Here is a 12,855-nt window from a genome sequence, read left to right on the forward strand (position 1 = left end):
TTTTCACTGAAAAGATTACATTTTTTTAAAAAGTGCTATTTGAGTTAGAATTTGTAACACATTATTCTTCACATAATTTTAAACTGCTTTACAAAAAAGGAGTCATAGTTGGACACACAATCACATTCATGAAGTACCTGTTGCAAAACGCAAATGTTCAAGTACAATATATTATTATAAAGAAATACCTATTCTCCTCATCTCCTTGTTGAGTCTGTTACTGAAAAGCAAAGGGGAAGAGGAGTATGACAATTAAATTTTTAATGTTATATTCCTGATTGTGACTCGCCTAAGAAGTTTGGTTTCACTTTTAAAAAAGGCAAAGTATTTGGTGAATATTAAAAACAGGGTAATATGAATAAGTTGGCAGCCAATAATTAAGGCATCTAGCTTCTAATTTACAGGCATGACTTTGTTCCAGTCTCATGCTGAAAGCTGCCCTTTGCTTTAAATATGGTCCAGCTTTAAACAGATACCTGGCCATTTAAGTGAAGGTGGCCAGAATTCACCACAACCACCTCTTTTCCAGTGTGCCTTACTCCTGGCAGCCCAACAGGCCTCTTGGCTCCAGCACACTTGGCTTCTCATTTGTACAGAACCTAGATACCTCCATGAGTCACTTACTCTTTGGTTGCAATCCTTGCCACTCAGATGCAGTCTCCTGAACAGAACATTCACACATTCCTTCTCATTAACAATACCTCTGCTATGGTATCAAAGGAGGGAACATCTGAAATCCATTTTAACTTTCAGCTTTGCAAAGGATTGTTGCTATTACACAGTAGGCTTATCTTTTGCATTCAAATTCCTCAGTTTTGGAGAATCAAAGCTAACATGTAAACCGAATCTAAAAGCCCACAAAGTTGTTTTTTCTTTGTGGCTGGTGTTGTAAACAAGAGTGAGCTGGAGTCAAAGTGTAAGTCCTAAACAACCATTTTGGTAGTAGTGAAGGAACTGGTAATCCAGTCTTCACCACTGCTGGAGTCTGCCTCCCCCATGATAACTGAAATATGCTCCTTTCAGTGGAAATCTGTTTCACTAGCACAATGGTAAGACGGCTATAAACCTGCAATGAAGATTTCATTTTGTTTCATAGCACACTTGTATTTCATGCACCAGTGCAATAACTGTTGCACCTCTTAAAACTAAGTCCCTCATGGTTGTTCTATTTAGTATAGCTTTATATATGGCTCACAGCAGTGTTCAGGAAATATGGATTACTCCAAAGGGAAATAGGTGGAATGAAGGAAAAATACTTCTTTTTCTAAAAAACTTTTGCTCCTTAAATAACATTTCCAAGCTCATTTTATAATTTAAATTGTGGTGCTGTGTCAAGAGATAAAATAGTAAAGATTTTTAAGCGATGACTTAACCTTTTTTTTTGATTCTTCTTTACTTCCATAGTAGACCAACTCATAAGAACTACATTTTAAACAAAGTTTTAAATAGAAATGGATTCAGTGTCATTGCTAAGTCCATAATAAAACTTATTTTAATGGTCCAAAGATGTAAACAGACTATTGGATTTAGTCAAAAGAACACAAATGTTCCACAGTAAGCTATTCTATATATGTTGTGTGATTCTTTCAAATTTGGGATCCCCTCAATACTGTGTCCAGCACTTTGGATTAATAAATCCCACTTCACAGAAGTTAAAATAATATTGAAATCCTGTCAGCTGGGGCTGACCAGTGGTTATGCTTTCCACAGGGTAATGCATTTGCAAGGACGTCAATCTCATTCCACTGTGTGGCTCTCTTCGATGGACACTCTTCCACAATGATAATTACAAGGCACATTCTTCTGCTTCCTGTGGGTCAGTGTCCTTGGCAGGTCTTGCAGCACATCTGTCTGAAGTATGCTCGACTGCAGAACTTGAACTTCAGCACCAGTGGGCAATATGCCACTTTGTTCACATCTTTGCACTCTAATAATTAAGAAAATTAAAGAGAAAAAAACCCAGAAATATAAATTAAAGCACAAAGAAAATCTGATGTTTAACATAACTTCTCTATCAATCTATCTTGTTTTCTTTGTAACTACTCTTTCTAGTACAGTCAAGGGCATACAATATTGCAAGTTTAAAAAGCCATAAAAATGTTTTCAGGGCTTTCAGACATTTTGAAGTGCGCAGTCTTTGCGTTGGAAGAATTATCATTTACTGGGTTAAATTACCACTTCACACAGTTAGAAAATGTAAGGGGTTTTTTCTCCATTACTTTTAACTTCCATCTCAGGAGTTATTTTATTCATCCATGAGAGGTTATCATTACCATGATTCACACTATTTGATACCACGCCCATGCATTTATAAGAATTCTTAAAACAGAATGAACAGTTAACAGGGATGGAGAAAATTACTTAAGTATTATGAACAATGGTACTAACAGGGTTACTTCACTGACTAAACTAAATGGTGGATTATACTTTAGGCTTGGTTCCACACAATTTATTCTCTGCTAGAAGGAAAGCCATTTTTATGTCTGTAATAGATGTAAAAGCTTTTTCAAAGTTGTGTTTTCCCTATATGCTGGGCCTACTGCCTCGGCTGCCCAGTTGTGCTGGCAGGTAGCCTTCCCAGGAAGGGAGAATAGAGCTCAACTCCATGGAGGAAGGTTTCACTCTTTTGCATCCCACACAGGTTACATAATGAGTGACTTTGTGTGTACACTACAGGAGCTGGAATATGCTGTAGTTCTCATCCAACCCATTTTTTGCACCTCTAGAAAGAAGGTGGGAATGGGGAATGGAAATAGTTTGGCCCCTGCACAGTTCTTATGCTGATGCAGCTGGAGAAAGGTTCTCCACTACACTCAGGTTCTACAGCTCTTCAGTCTCCATATAATCTCCTAATACATTATTCTTGCTCTAGGAAGGGTGTTAGAGATAGTGAATTAACACTTGCAAGCATACTGTAGCAGCAAATTGAGCACAGATGAGAAATTTTAGTATTTGAACCTAGGAAAGCATTAATGAGACTGAACTTCCAGGTCTGTACTGACCAGTATTTGTGATAATGGCAATATACATGCTTTTAGCTAAGCAAGAAGTGGTTAGGAAATTATTTAGACTTCAGTTTCATTAACACAGACATAGCATTTTCATTGCAATTATTTCACTCCACCTACATCATGTTTCACATACTGATTTTTTAATTTTTAAAATTCTTAATGGAAATATAATTGAGTGACAGGAGGAAAGACATTGTGGGTAGCTGGTTGAAACAGATATTTCTGTACCAGCAACCACACATGGTTATTGTATTTGAATGACTTTCAAAAACTCCTCACGAAAGAGGTCAAGTCTCTTCCAGAAATATTTCAGGTCCTCATGTTTGTGAAGACTGGGCATATAGGAGAGACAGAAGGTGAATTATAAATGAAGTGAAAAATAAAAAAGGTTCACTTGATCGCAAAAGACATAAAAAGTTCACCCGATTCCAAACATAACCCCCAAATATACTGTGTTTAGTTAAATACAAGCAAAGCCACTAACTGCATTTTTGCTAAAAGTAGGATTTCAAATGATCCTTTATCATGTTTCTTTTAAGTTACTCTTCCTCTTGTGTAAAACTGGACCCTGTTCAGTTGACACCATTTGGACAGCAATGAGAAAATATTCTGAAAATTCCCCACAACTTCTGTTTTAAAAATCAGTTTTGAAATAGATATGGTAGCTGATGAAGTAGCCTGCTCTTCATAGGACTACGGTTGAATGTTTAGACAATGTTTAACAGAGTTCCTGTTGTTTAGAGTAACAAGTGTTAGTAAGTTTCAGTAAGCTACATGTACAAGCTGTGCCTTGCTGAACTTTGTGGCTAGATCAGGTGATGTTATGATATTAACTATTGTTTTACATTAAAAAAATCACGAAATGTCACTGTGCTCCAGCTAAAGAAATTACAAAGATGTATCACATAAAATACAAGAAAAACCGAAATGACATAAAAATAGACAAAACAGTTTTTCAGGTAAACTTCTAGATGGGCTTTAGCAGTCTAGATTCAGCAGACATATATGTATTTAAGAGAATAGAATAATTCTGAATATATTTCAAGTAGTGCAGTACATGATGTCTGTAGTTCACTTCCAGCAGAAAATGCAACATTACCCTCATCTGTGGCAGCCCATCAAAACCACATCTACAATATTCTAAATTACCAATGAAAAGTTTGAAAAACCTCACAGCACATGTAAAATGTGACAAGATTCAATGGAACATTCTTTTCGTATTTCTGCATCTTCAAAATTTTGACTCGTTTTATGCAAACCACCCATACTTTCCCAAAGGAAAAATTTCTAAGCGCTATCAACATGATACTGCAAGTGTGTGGGCAGGTATCCTCTGCTACACACACACACTCCCAAGTAAACAAACACTCTCTCTGGGAGACTTGACTCCTTTCCTGAAACCCAAATACTGACAGTCAGATCATATCCCATTGTACCTGCAGAATGACAGAAGTGAGCACAGCATGCCCCACTCACAAATGCATTCATGACAAAATATCATAGCTCCAAAACTTCTCCTGGAAAGTACTACTTTTCCAAAAATAGTTGTGCTCTTCAGGATTAGCTAGCTCCAGGATCGGGAAAAGGCTCTCTGTTTAAAGGCTGACACTTTACTGACACTTTACTGAACTAAGAGATATCAGTTCCTCTTGTGTCTCAGAGGACTTTTTAAAAGCAGAAAGTGTGTCAAATGTGCACATTATTCTGCAAATCCTGTTTGTTCTTCTCATATTCACTATTTAAGACCAGCTATAAAAGTTTGATAAATCAGAATATATATACATAAGAAATACTTGTACAAGTATTGAAAAAAATACCTTGAAGATAGCATTTTTGTTTGATTTTGGGATAGGGCAACCTTAGTCTTTCACAGATTGCCACAAAATTCTACTGCATGGATCTAAGCATTGGAGGTCTAAGTGGAGGTCTAAGTGTTTTTCAACATTTTCTATTTGTGGATCCCAAAAATTTTCCAGTGAAGGTGTGTGTCCCTAAAAACACCATTACCCACAGACTCACTGTACACAGCCAGCCTGCACAGTTCTACTGTAGAGAAGTTCAGGCCACCCAGTGTAGAGAGATCACACACAGAAAACCCCTGACTGCATTATTCTATAAGAGATTAGCATATTTTCTGATAATATTGAATAATTACTAGTGTAATCACTACAAATAACAACATGACCTTGTCATATGGAAATCAAGAGGAGACTGGGACTCCAGTCCAAAATTGAGGGAATAGGTGTTTTAAAAGTCTTTTACACTTCTATCACTGTGTAATCTCTGGATAGTTTGGGAAATTTTCTATTCCTCTTCCCCTTCCACACATAAGGAACTGTACTTATCTCATGAACAACTATTCTGAATTTTTTAATCAATGAGGAAACATATTTTCTACTGCCTAGCACTCCAAGTCTACTTTGAAGTCAGCATTTCCTAATAGTTGGGCCTAGACCATTTAAAAGTTCAGATCTGAAGTATTTAATAAATGTGAATAAGTTTATTGTCTCATATATCCTTATGTATCTCGTATATCTTAATATTATCTCATATATCCTCTACCAAAAATATGTTACAATAAAGCTGGTTAATAATCTATTTAAACTGTACTGTATATTGCAAAAAATAATATAATTGTTTTGAACAGGCATTATAAATCAAAAAAATTTACAAATTAGAAGAAGCTGAAAATAAGTCAAAGTATAAGGACAGACTTGCCCTTACAAGAACTGTGTAGCATGAAACCTATGGTCCAGTCTTCCAATGAACATGGAATTTACTATTTTTTGCCAGTCTTGTGTTTAACACTGATTAGGCAGGTAGAAGATTAGTGGACAAAAAGTGTATCATGCTCCCCCTGCTATTATGAACACTTCCGCTGAACCAATGGAGAAATAAAAAAATCAATGACAAAAACAATAGTATTTTGTCCATGACTTAGGCTATATATATTTTAAGGGTATTTTTTTAAACAAACAGTGTGTATTCAGGTTTTCATTGACTTTACCACTGAGCTACAATGAATCAGAAAATAATTTTTAAAAGGTCATTCACAGCCTGAGAGATGACATCACATAGACTTTTACCAATGCAGTAATGCTGACTATGTAATTTTACTGTTCTCAGAATAAATTATATTAAGATGTCAGACTTACCCTCTGTGTTGGAAATAGGAGTACTGTCACATTTACTTTCACACTGCTGCATTGATGGAGGTCTGAGAGTTTCTGGACACTCACTGGATGCTTGTCCAGTATATGAGAGGCACTGTACTGTTCTCATCTGTTGCCCAAGACCACACTGTGCAGAACACTAAGGAGAAAAAAAAATTAAAACCCTGCATCCAATTTTTAAACATAAAATAAAGCAACAGAAAGCAATCAGAAACACTTCATATCTACAAGCTTTAAAGATAGGCAGCTGAAGATGTTTGATTAATAGAGAAAAGAAACTGCAGTGCAATATTGACTCCCTGAACAGTTCAGATTTGAGATATAAGAATATTATTTACTCTATTTCATATCACATAGTGACACTTTAAAACAACGAAAAAACCAGAGAACAAGAATTCAAATCTGCTACAGGACTTTTTTTAAGAGAAAAGTAAACATCTTTCAAACAAATACACTTTGCTGTTTCAAAACATTCTTAATTTCTGTAACTAAATAGTTAAAATTTTAGTACAATATTCGTTAAATATAAAAGTAGATCTGAAAAACCACCATGAAAAAGGTCAACAGGACTGTAATATGTAAATTATTTTCTACTGGTTAATTAAACTAAAATGCCTCATTTTCATTAGAGGAAAAGTGCTCAGCAAACAGAAAATTATTCATTCATTTAATGAATAATTAAAGCAGGCCATTGATAACTAATGAGATAAAAACATAAAGAAAGAAGGAAACTTAGTACATCATATTTAGAAGCATATCATTCAACCTGTCTTGGAGTAATTTAGCTCCCTGTATGACAACTCAGTGTATCTTATGTAAAAATTTATATTGATCTCAAAGTGTGTTTTTTTCAGAGACATATATATATATATCTGCTACTACAATACAAATTGGCTTTATATTTCCATCATGTTTCTCAAGGAAGTTAAGTGTGTTTTAAAAATAATACACCCTGCAACACTGTTGTATCTCAAAATACCCTTTAAAAAAACAAGGATTTTTTTTCCTTAAAGTGCATGTAGACACTTACCCAGTAGAAACTAGATTGTTCTCAGACAACCATCATAAAGGATCACATTTCAATCTGACACAAAAGGGGAGAAGCATAGACACAAAAGGGGAGAACCACTGAGTCAAAAGGGCACAATCATTTTCTTTCCCTTAACTCTTATCTATCTCCAGGGACATCTAAGTCTAAGAGGTGCTAATGTGGGTTACTAACAGCAATAAAGACTTGCAAGAACTATCTCACCTGTCCCCAGTCTCCAGCAACCCAGCGAGGAGGAGGACATCGCCCCAGACTGCAGCGGATGCGCACCGGCGGCTTGTTCTCATCCTGGCATTGTGCGGCTGGAAAGGTTTTTAAAAGATCGCTGCTTTTGCACAGAACAATTCGGTGCTTGAATCCCGGCCCACACTTCGGTGTGCACTAAAAAAAAAAAAAAAAAAAAAAAAGGTTTATGCAAATAAATCATTCAAATCTCAGTAAAACACCAATAACTCTCAGAAATCCTATTTGAAAGCAGGGCAATATATTTATGATCTTACAATTCAACTACGATCACAATACAATAATAATAATAATTTTAAAATATTTAGAAACACAAACAAGCTGCGTGAAGATTTATTATGTACAAGCTTTCCTAACTTTTAGATTTCCTTTGCTGTTTAAATTTAGACTACAGTGTTACTACTTATGTCAGGTTTAAGAAAAACACTTGCTGCAAAGTAGAAAGGTCTGCCACATGTAACACTATTATGAAACAAATTTGAGTGTTTCAATAATGAAAAATAAGACTGTTCTTAATATCACTGTAGTATGGTCTTTATCCACTTCACTTTATCCACAGATAATGAATACATTTTTCCTCTATAAACAAAAGGCAAGATAAATGCTGTATTTGACTTCATAGAAACCACATCATTCTGATATATCAAAATATGGTACCCTCTCCTAACAGCAAATGCTTTCTTCTCCTTTCCTATTTAAATTTTAACTCGGATTTCACAGTCTTCTGCTCTTTTCTCACTCTTGTGCAATTCTGACACAAACCAGACAATGAAACAGCAAGTTGGAAAGAAGCAGGCCTGATGATCACTGGTTTTCATCTTCCCTCACCATGGTGTCACTGCCATTCTCTTTCCTTTTGCTACTGACTGTCACACACAGTAGCTCAACTGCAGAATGAGCAAGAGACAAGTGCTAACAAAATTAAAACTCAAGACCTTTCCTAAATCCGTGCCTTTTTAACATGAGATATTGTAAGCCTGGCTTTATGATCCTTGTTAACCTTTATCCCATAAACGCATCTGCAGTATTTGGATCAGAATAATTTCTGGCAGCATAAACCTTACATGCAGATTATGCTAACCTGCTCAAGACTGGAACTGCCTTTATTATGTAGAGACAAAATATTATTTGGGAAACAACATTATGTGGAACTGGAATAACATTTAAGAGATCACATACCAAAGGCTTTCCACACTTCCAAAACAACTCACTACATCACTGGGGAAAAAGAAACACCTCTAAGATTAATTTTCAAAAAAATTAAGTACTTAATTAATTAAGTAATGCAAATATAATTGTTTTATAGTTAAAATTATAGAATTATTTTATAATTCTGAAGTGTCTTTGAGTAATTTATAGAAATTTTAAAGCAGCTCCACGGTATTATGTAAGGATATACCCTATGAATATGTACAACTTTTTATCTACATATATCTCAAAACAAGAAGAACATCTCTAGAGGGAGGCACGTAAACTAGTCCATATAGAATGAACTATTTTATTCCAAATGCTATCTCCACTTGGATTTAGGATCTTAAACTGGGCTGCAAAAAGATGAGTCTTGCATTTGGAGTTTATAATCCAGAATGCGAAACAGATATATAACCACTTTCCTTAAAATGTAACCTCTTCTTTTCTACCCTATTCATTCTTTTTCTACTGAGGTGCAGCCTCTTTATCTAAAGTAGTTCAGTACTTAGAATTCTGGTATGAAATAAATAGTTTTGAATGTTCTTATACAGAACAGACTTCAACACCAAATCTTGAGCACTCTGCCCACTAGAAAACTAGATGAAGGAGAGAAGATCTCTGGTAGAACTACACAAATAATACTAACGATAACTGGCAACAAAAACCCAATGACAGATAATATGTGAGGTCTTTGATATCTTCATGATGACTGATCAGTTGGGGTCCAGATTCCAGGGACTGTTATGAGTACTTTCTCCCACATGTATTTCATGCAAAACACATGACTTTTTAAGTCGGAAGTAGAAGTATGAGCCCCTTCCCAGCTGGGTGCTTAAAAATCTCATCAGTCTGCCAAAACAAACAGAAAAATGACAATGCTGAAAAGACTGTGTCAAAATACCAAAACTCAATGGGCCTGTGAGGTTTCATAATCTGCAGAGTATGTTAGCAAACAACCAAGACCCTGAGGACTAAACTTTAAGTTTAGGAGCATCTTCCTTCTAGTACTACTTGATGACATAATCTTTAATCCATGTGTAAAATGTCATCTGAGAAAGATCTTCTCCCAGCTACTGGTGCCAGAAGAAAACAACACTCCCTTTTGTGGAGTTATAGCAAAAATTCTACTAAGATGGACTACACTAGATCCCAGAAATGGAAGTGAAAGAAGGAAATAGGTTGCCTTCAATAATATTGAAACACAAAGAATAAAAAACACCAGAAAGAAAACCAAAAAGATTGTATGTTTCCAAAGAAAATGAAAAGAAAATATCCAGATAAACCAAATGAGGAAAAATTATCTTCCATTACTAAATGCTTCTTGAATTTCTGACTGCCTCTGTGAAAATCATGAAGGCAAACTTTCTGTGCTTGTCTAATAAAGCTCTTCCCAAAAAATCATTAGAATATTTTTTCTGTTTTTTTTTAAACTAACCTGAAAAATATAAAAGGAGTAATTTAGAGTGGGTAGATTAATTCTGTCAAAGCTCAACTATTGCAAAGTATAAAAAACCTTATGGCACTACCTAAGAATGACTACATTCCAACGGGAAGAACATCCTTAGTTTTCATTTCAATCTGATTAAACCACATTTACATTCTCTTAACGATTTAATTTAACCAATGTGTTTACAAAATGTTTTTATTTCTTTGACCAAAAAGATACAAAAGACAATTTCTTGTTAATAATCACTGAAAGTTTTGAAAATTTGTAATTACATTGATTGCCAACAAGTGCATCAGCAGTTAAAACAGTTCTATAATTGTTTTATTTGTATTATGCATTGTTTTGAGTACGAAAAGAAAATTTCATAACTCGCATTCCAGAGAAAATTAGCAAGGTTTGCCATTGGTTTCAATGAGAGGAGTATTCATCTCTTTATTTTTTTAAGTTCCCTCTTGTTTTCCTTTTCATGTTTCTGTCAGAAATTCATATAAACACACATATAAAAATGTTTACATTTAAAATACCATAGAGATTTTAATATATTTCCAAAAACGATCGACAGAAAGGAAAAGCAATTTTTCTCATTATATTAAAATGGTATCATCAGTCAAGACACTCTGCCAAGCCACACAAATAAAATTCATACTAGAAAGAAGCCTGGTACTTTTCCGTAATCCTGATTAATTATGACAACCAGAAGTTTAGCAGAGTTTGAATCTTTAAATTAGAAAGACTTGGCTCAAAATTGTTACATGATCTTGCTGCATAAAAAACCTGGACATGATAACAGAGTGTAAAATTACTTCAGGTAACCAGTATGTGTCACAATGGGACATGAAATAAAGATGCTTGACTGCAGTCAGAAGGCAGTAGAAATCAGAAGGCTTTATTTACAATTCATTCAGCTCTTTTATAATATGCTGTGCTAAAGAGGCACATTATTGGTCCATAAGACTGACATCTCTCCCACTGGCTAAGCAACAGAAACAGCAAATGACATATGTTGTTATGGGAAAGGAATATTGTTTACAGAAGGTTGTTCTGGGAAAAAGAAAACTGTTGAAAAGTTTCCCTTGAGAAGAGCTAGCTCTTCTCAAGCTCAGAAAATACTGAGTCCACAAGTATGTGATACCTGTGGGAGAGAAGGAGCTAACTTAGGGTATAGTGACACACTATAGGTTATGGGCATTTTCATAAGAGGCAAGAAACAAAACAATGGGCACAGGTGAAACCTCCTCTGGGAAATTTTCTTATTAATCCTTACTTAGCAAGTCCTGACAGAAAATGTACTATTACAGTGGTCCTGCCTCCCCTGTCAGCAATGAGCTAACACAGCGAAATTTCCTTACCTCTGACCAATCCAGAGCAACCCACTGCGGGGGGCAGGACTGATTGTTGCAGGGCTCTTTTTCAACAGGCCTGTGTGTTAAACAGTTGGCAGCATCCAGCGTCTCCTCCTCAGAAGGGCCAATCTTCCTGATGCACAGAACTGTTCGTGAACGCATTCCACCATCACAGGTCTTGCTGCACTCCGACCAATCTCCTATAAACCATCTGCATGGAAAGTGTGAGGAGACTCAGTTAAGATATTCCAGAATCAGAGCTGGTAACCGCACAAACCAAGAATGTAAATAGTTTGAATCACTAAGCCTAAGTAATTTTTAACAATACAAATGTTCATGGTCAAAAAAAATAGAAATTTATGGGTCTTTTTAATAAATATTTTAATATATGCCCCACTGCAATCATATCTTCCAGTAATAACACTACTTTGTTCAGTTCTAGAGCAGCAATTTTCATTCTAGTCTATAGTAGTTACAAAGGAGTGCTTGAGCCTGACAAAACTGAAGCTATTTATGTAGATTTGTATTGGACTTGCCTGAAATAATTTCTGTGAAGGTGGTTTGTAACTGGAAACGTTTGGGAAACATTGCTGTAAGTTTACATCACAAGTCAAAAGCCAAGATGTTCACCTCTTTAGTATCATTACAATAAAATAATTTGATCTCAAAATTGGGCTTGTTTTAATTCTCATCTGCTTACAAAACTTTTGTAAACTTTTTAATAAAATGTGATACTAAAATGTAAAATATTCTCATTTTTTAAAGTGAAGCAAACACTAGTAAGACATGAATTCATCACATAAAAAAGAATCATTTCAACAAACTCTTTTAAAATTTAAAAATTGTATGATAGGTGGTAGAGGGAACTTCTGAGTGTTCCTGCATACATTGTGGAAACCAAGAATTGTAAATAATATTAGATTACTTTGTGCTGCTGCACAGATTAAAGCAGCTATTAATCTGGCTGTAATGTTAAATATTTCTACTTATGAATGGTTAATGCAGCCCAATTAAATAGAAGTATCTCATAATATTGATAAGCACATTTTGTTTTCAGTATTTAATATGTTGGTTAGATGCTCGCCTGAGTCATCCTTGCAAAAGATGAAACTGAAGTCTAGTATGCTATCACATGTTGCCAACATGCCAAAAATGCCAGGCATGTCAGTCATTGTGGATGTTTCTGGAGGAATGCCTGGAGCTGCCTGCTAAGATCTGTCCTTTTCTCAAGCTGCTGTAAAAAAAAAAAAGTGCTGCTATCCTCTTTTGTGTTACATTATGTGTAATGTATCCTAACAGGAAACTAGATCAATACAGACATGGAAACAATTATGCTGTATTCTGTCTTTCTGAGCAAAAGGAAATTAATTTCTGATTCTTCATCAAGAATTCTTATGCT

At 35.2% G+C, this 12,855-nt stretch overlaps 1 protein-coding gene across 1 annotated transcript in view; it reads right to left on the reverse strand.

The window, feature by feature from the left end:
- Nucleotides 1-979: 979 nt before the first annotated feature.
- Nucleotides 980-12,855, reverse strand: part of ADAMTS6 (ADAM metallopeptidase with thrombospondin type 1 motif 6) — a 138,848-nt gene continuing 126,972 nt past the window's right edge. The window contains exons 21-24 of the mRNA XM_066339996.1: nucleotides 11,463-11,667; nucleotides 7,437-7,613; nucleotides 6,167-6,323; nucleotides 980-1,927 (exon numbers count right to left, since the gene is read on the reverse strand). Of these exons, the coding sequence (XP_066196093.1) occupies nucleotides 1,818-1,927; nucleotides 6,167-6,323; nucleotides 7,437-7,613; nucleotides 11,463-11,667 (649 nt within the window). The 3' untranslated portion in view covers nucleotides 980-1,817. The remainder of the gene's footprint in view (nucleotides 1,928-6,166; nucleotides 6,324-7,436; nucleotides 7,614-11,462; nucleotides 11,668-12,855) is intronic.

Source organism: Sylvia atricapilla, chromosome Z (assembly GCF_009819655.1).
Source record: "Sylvia atricapilla isolate bSylAtr1 chromosome Z, bSylAtr1.pri, whole genome shotgun sequence".
NCBI lineage: Eukaryota > Metazoa > Chordata > Aves > Passeriformes > Sylviidae > Sylvia > Sylvia atricapilla.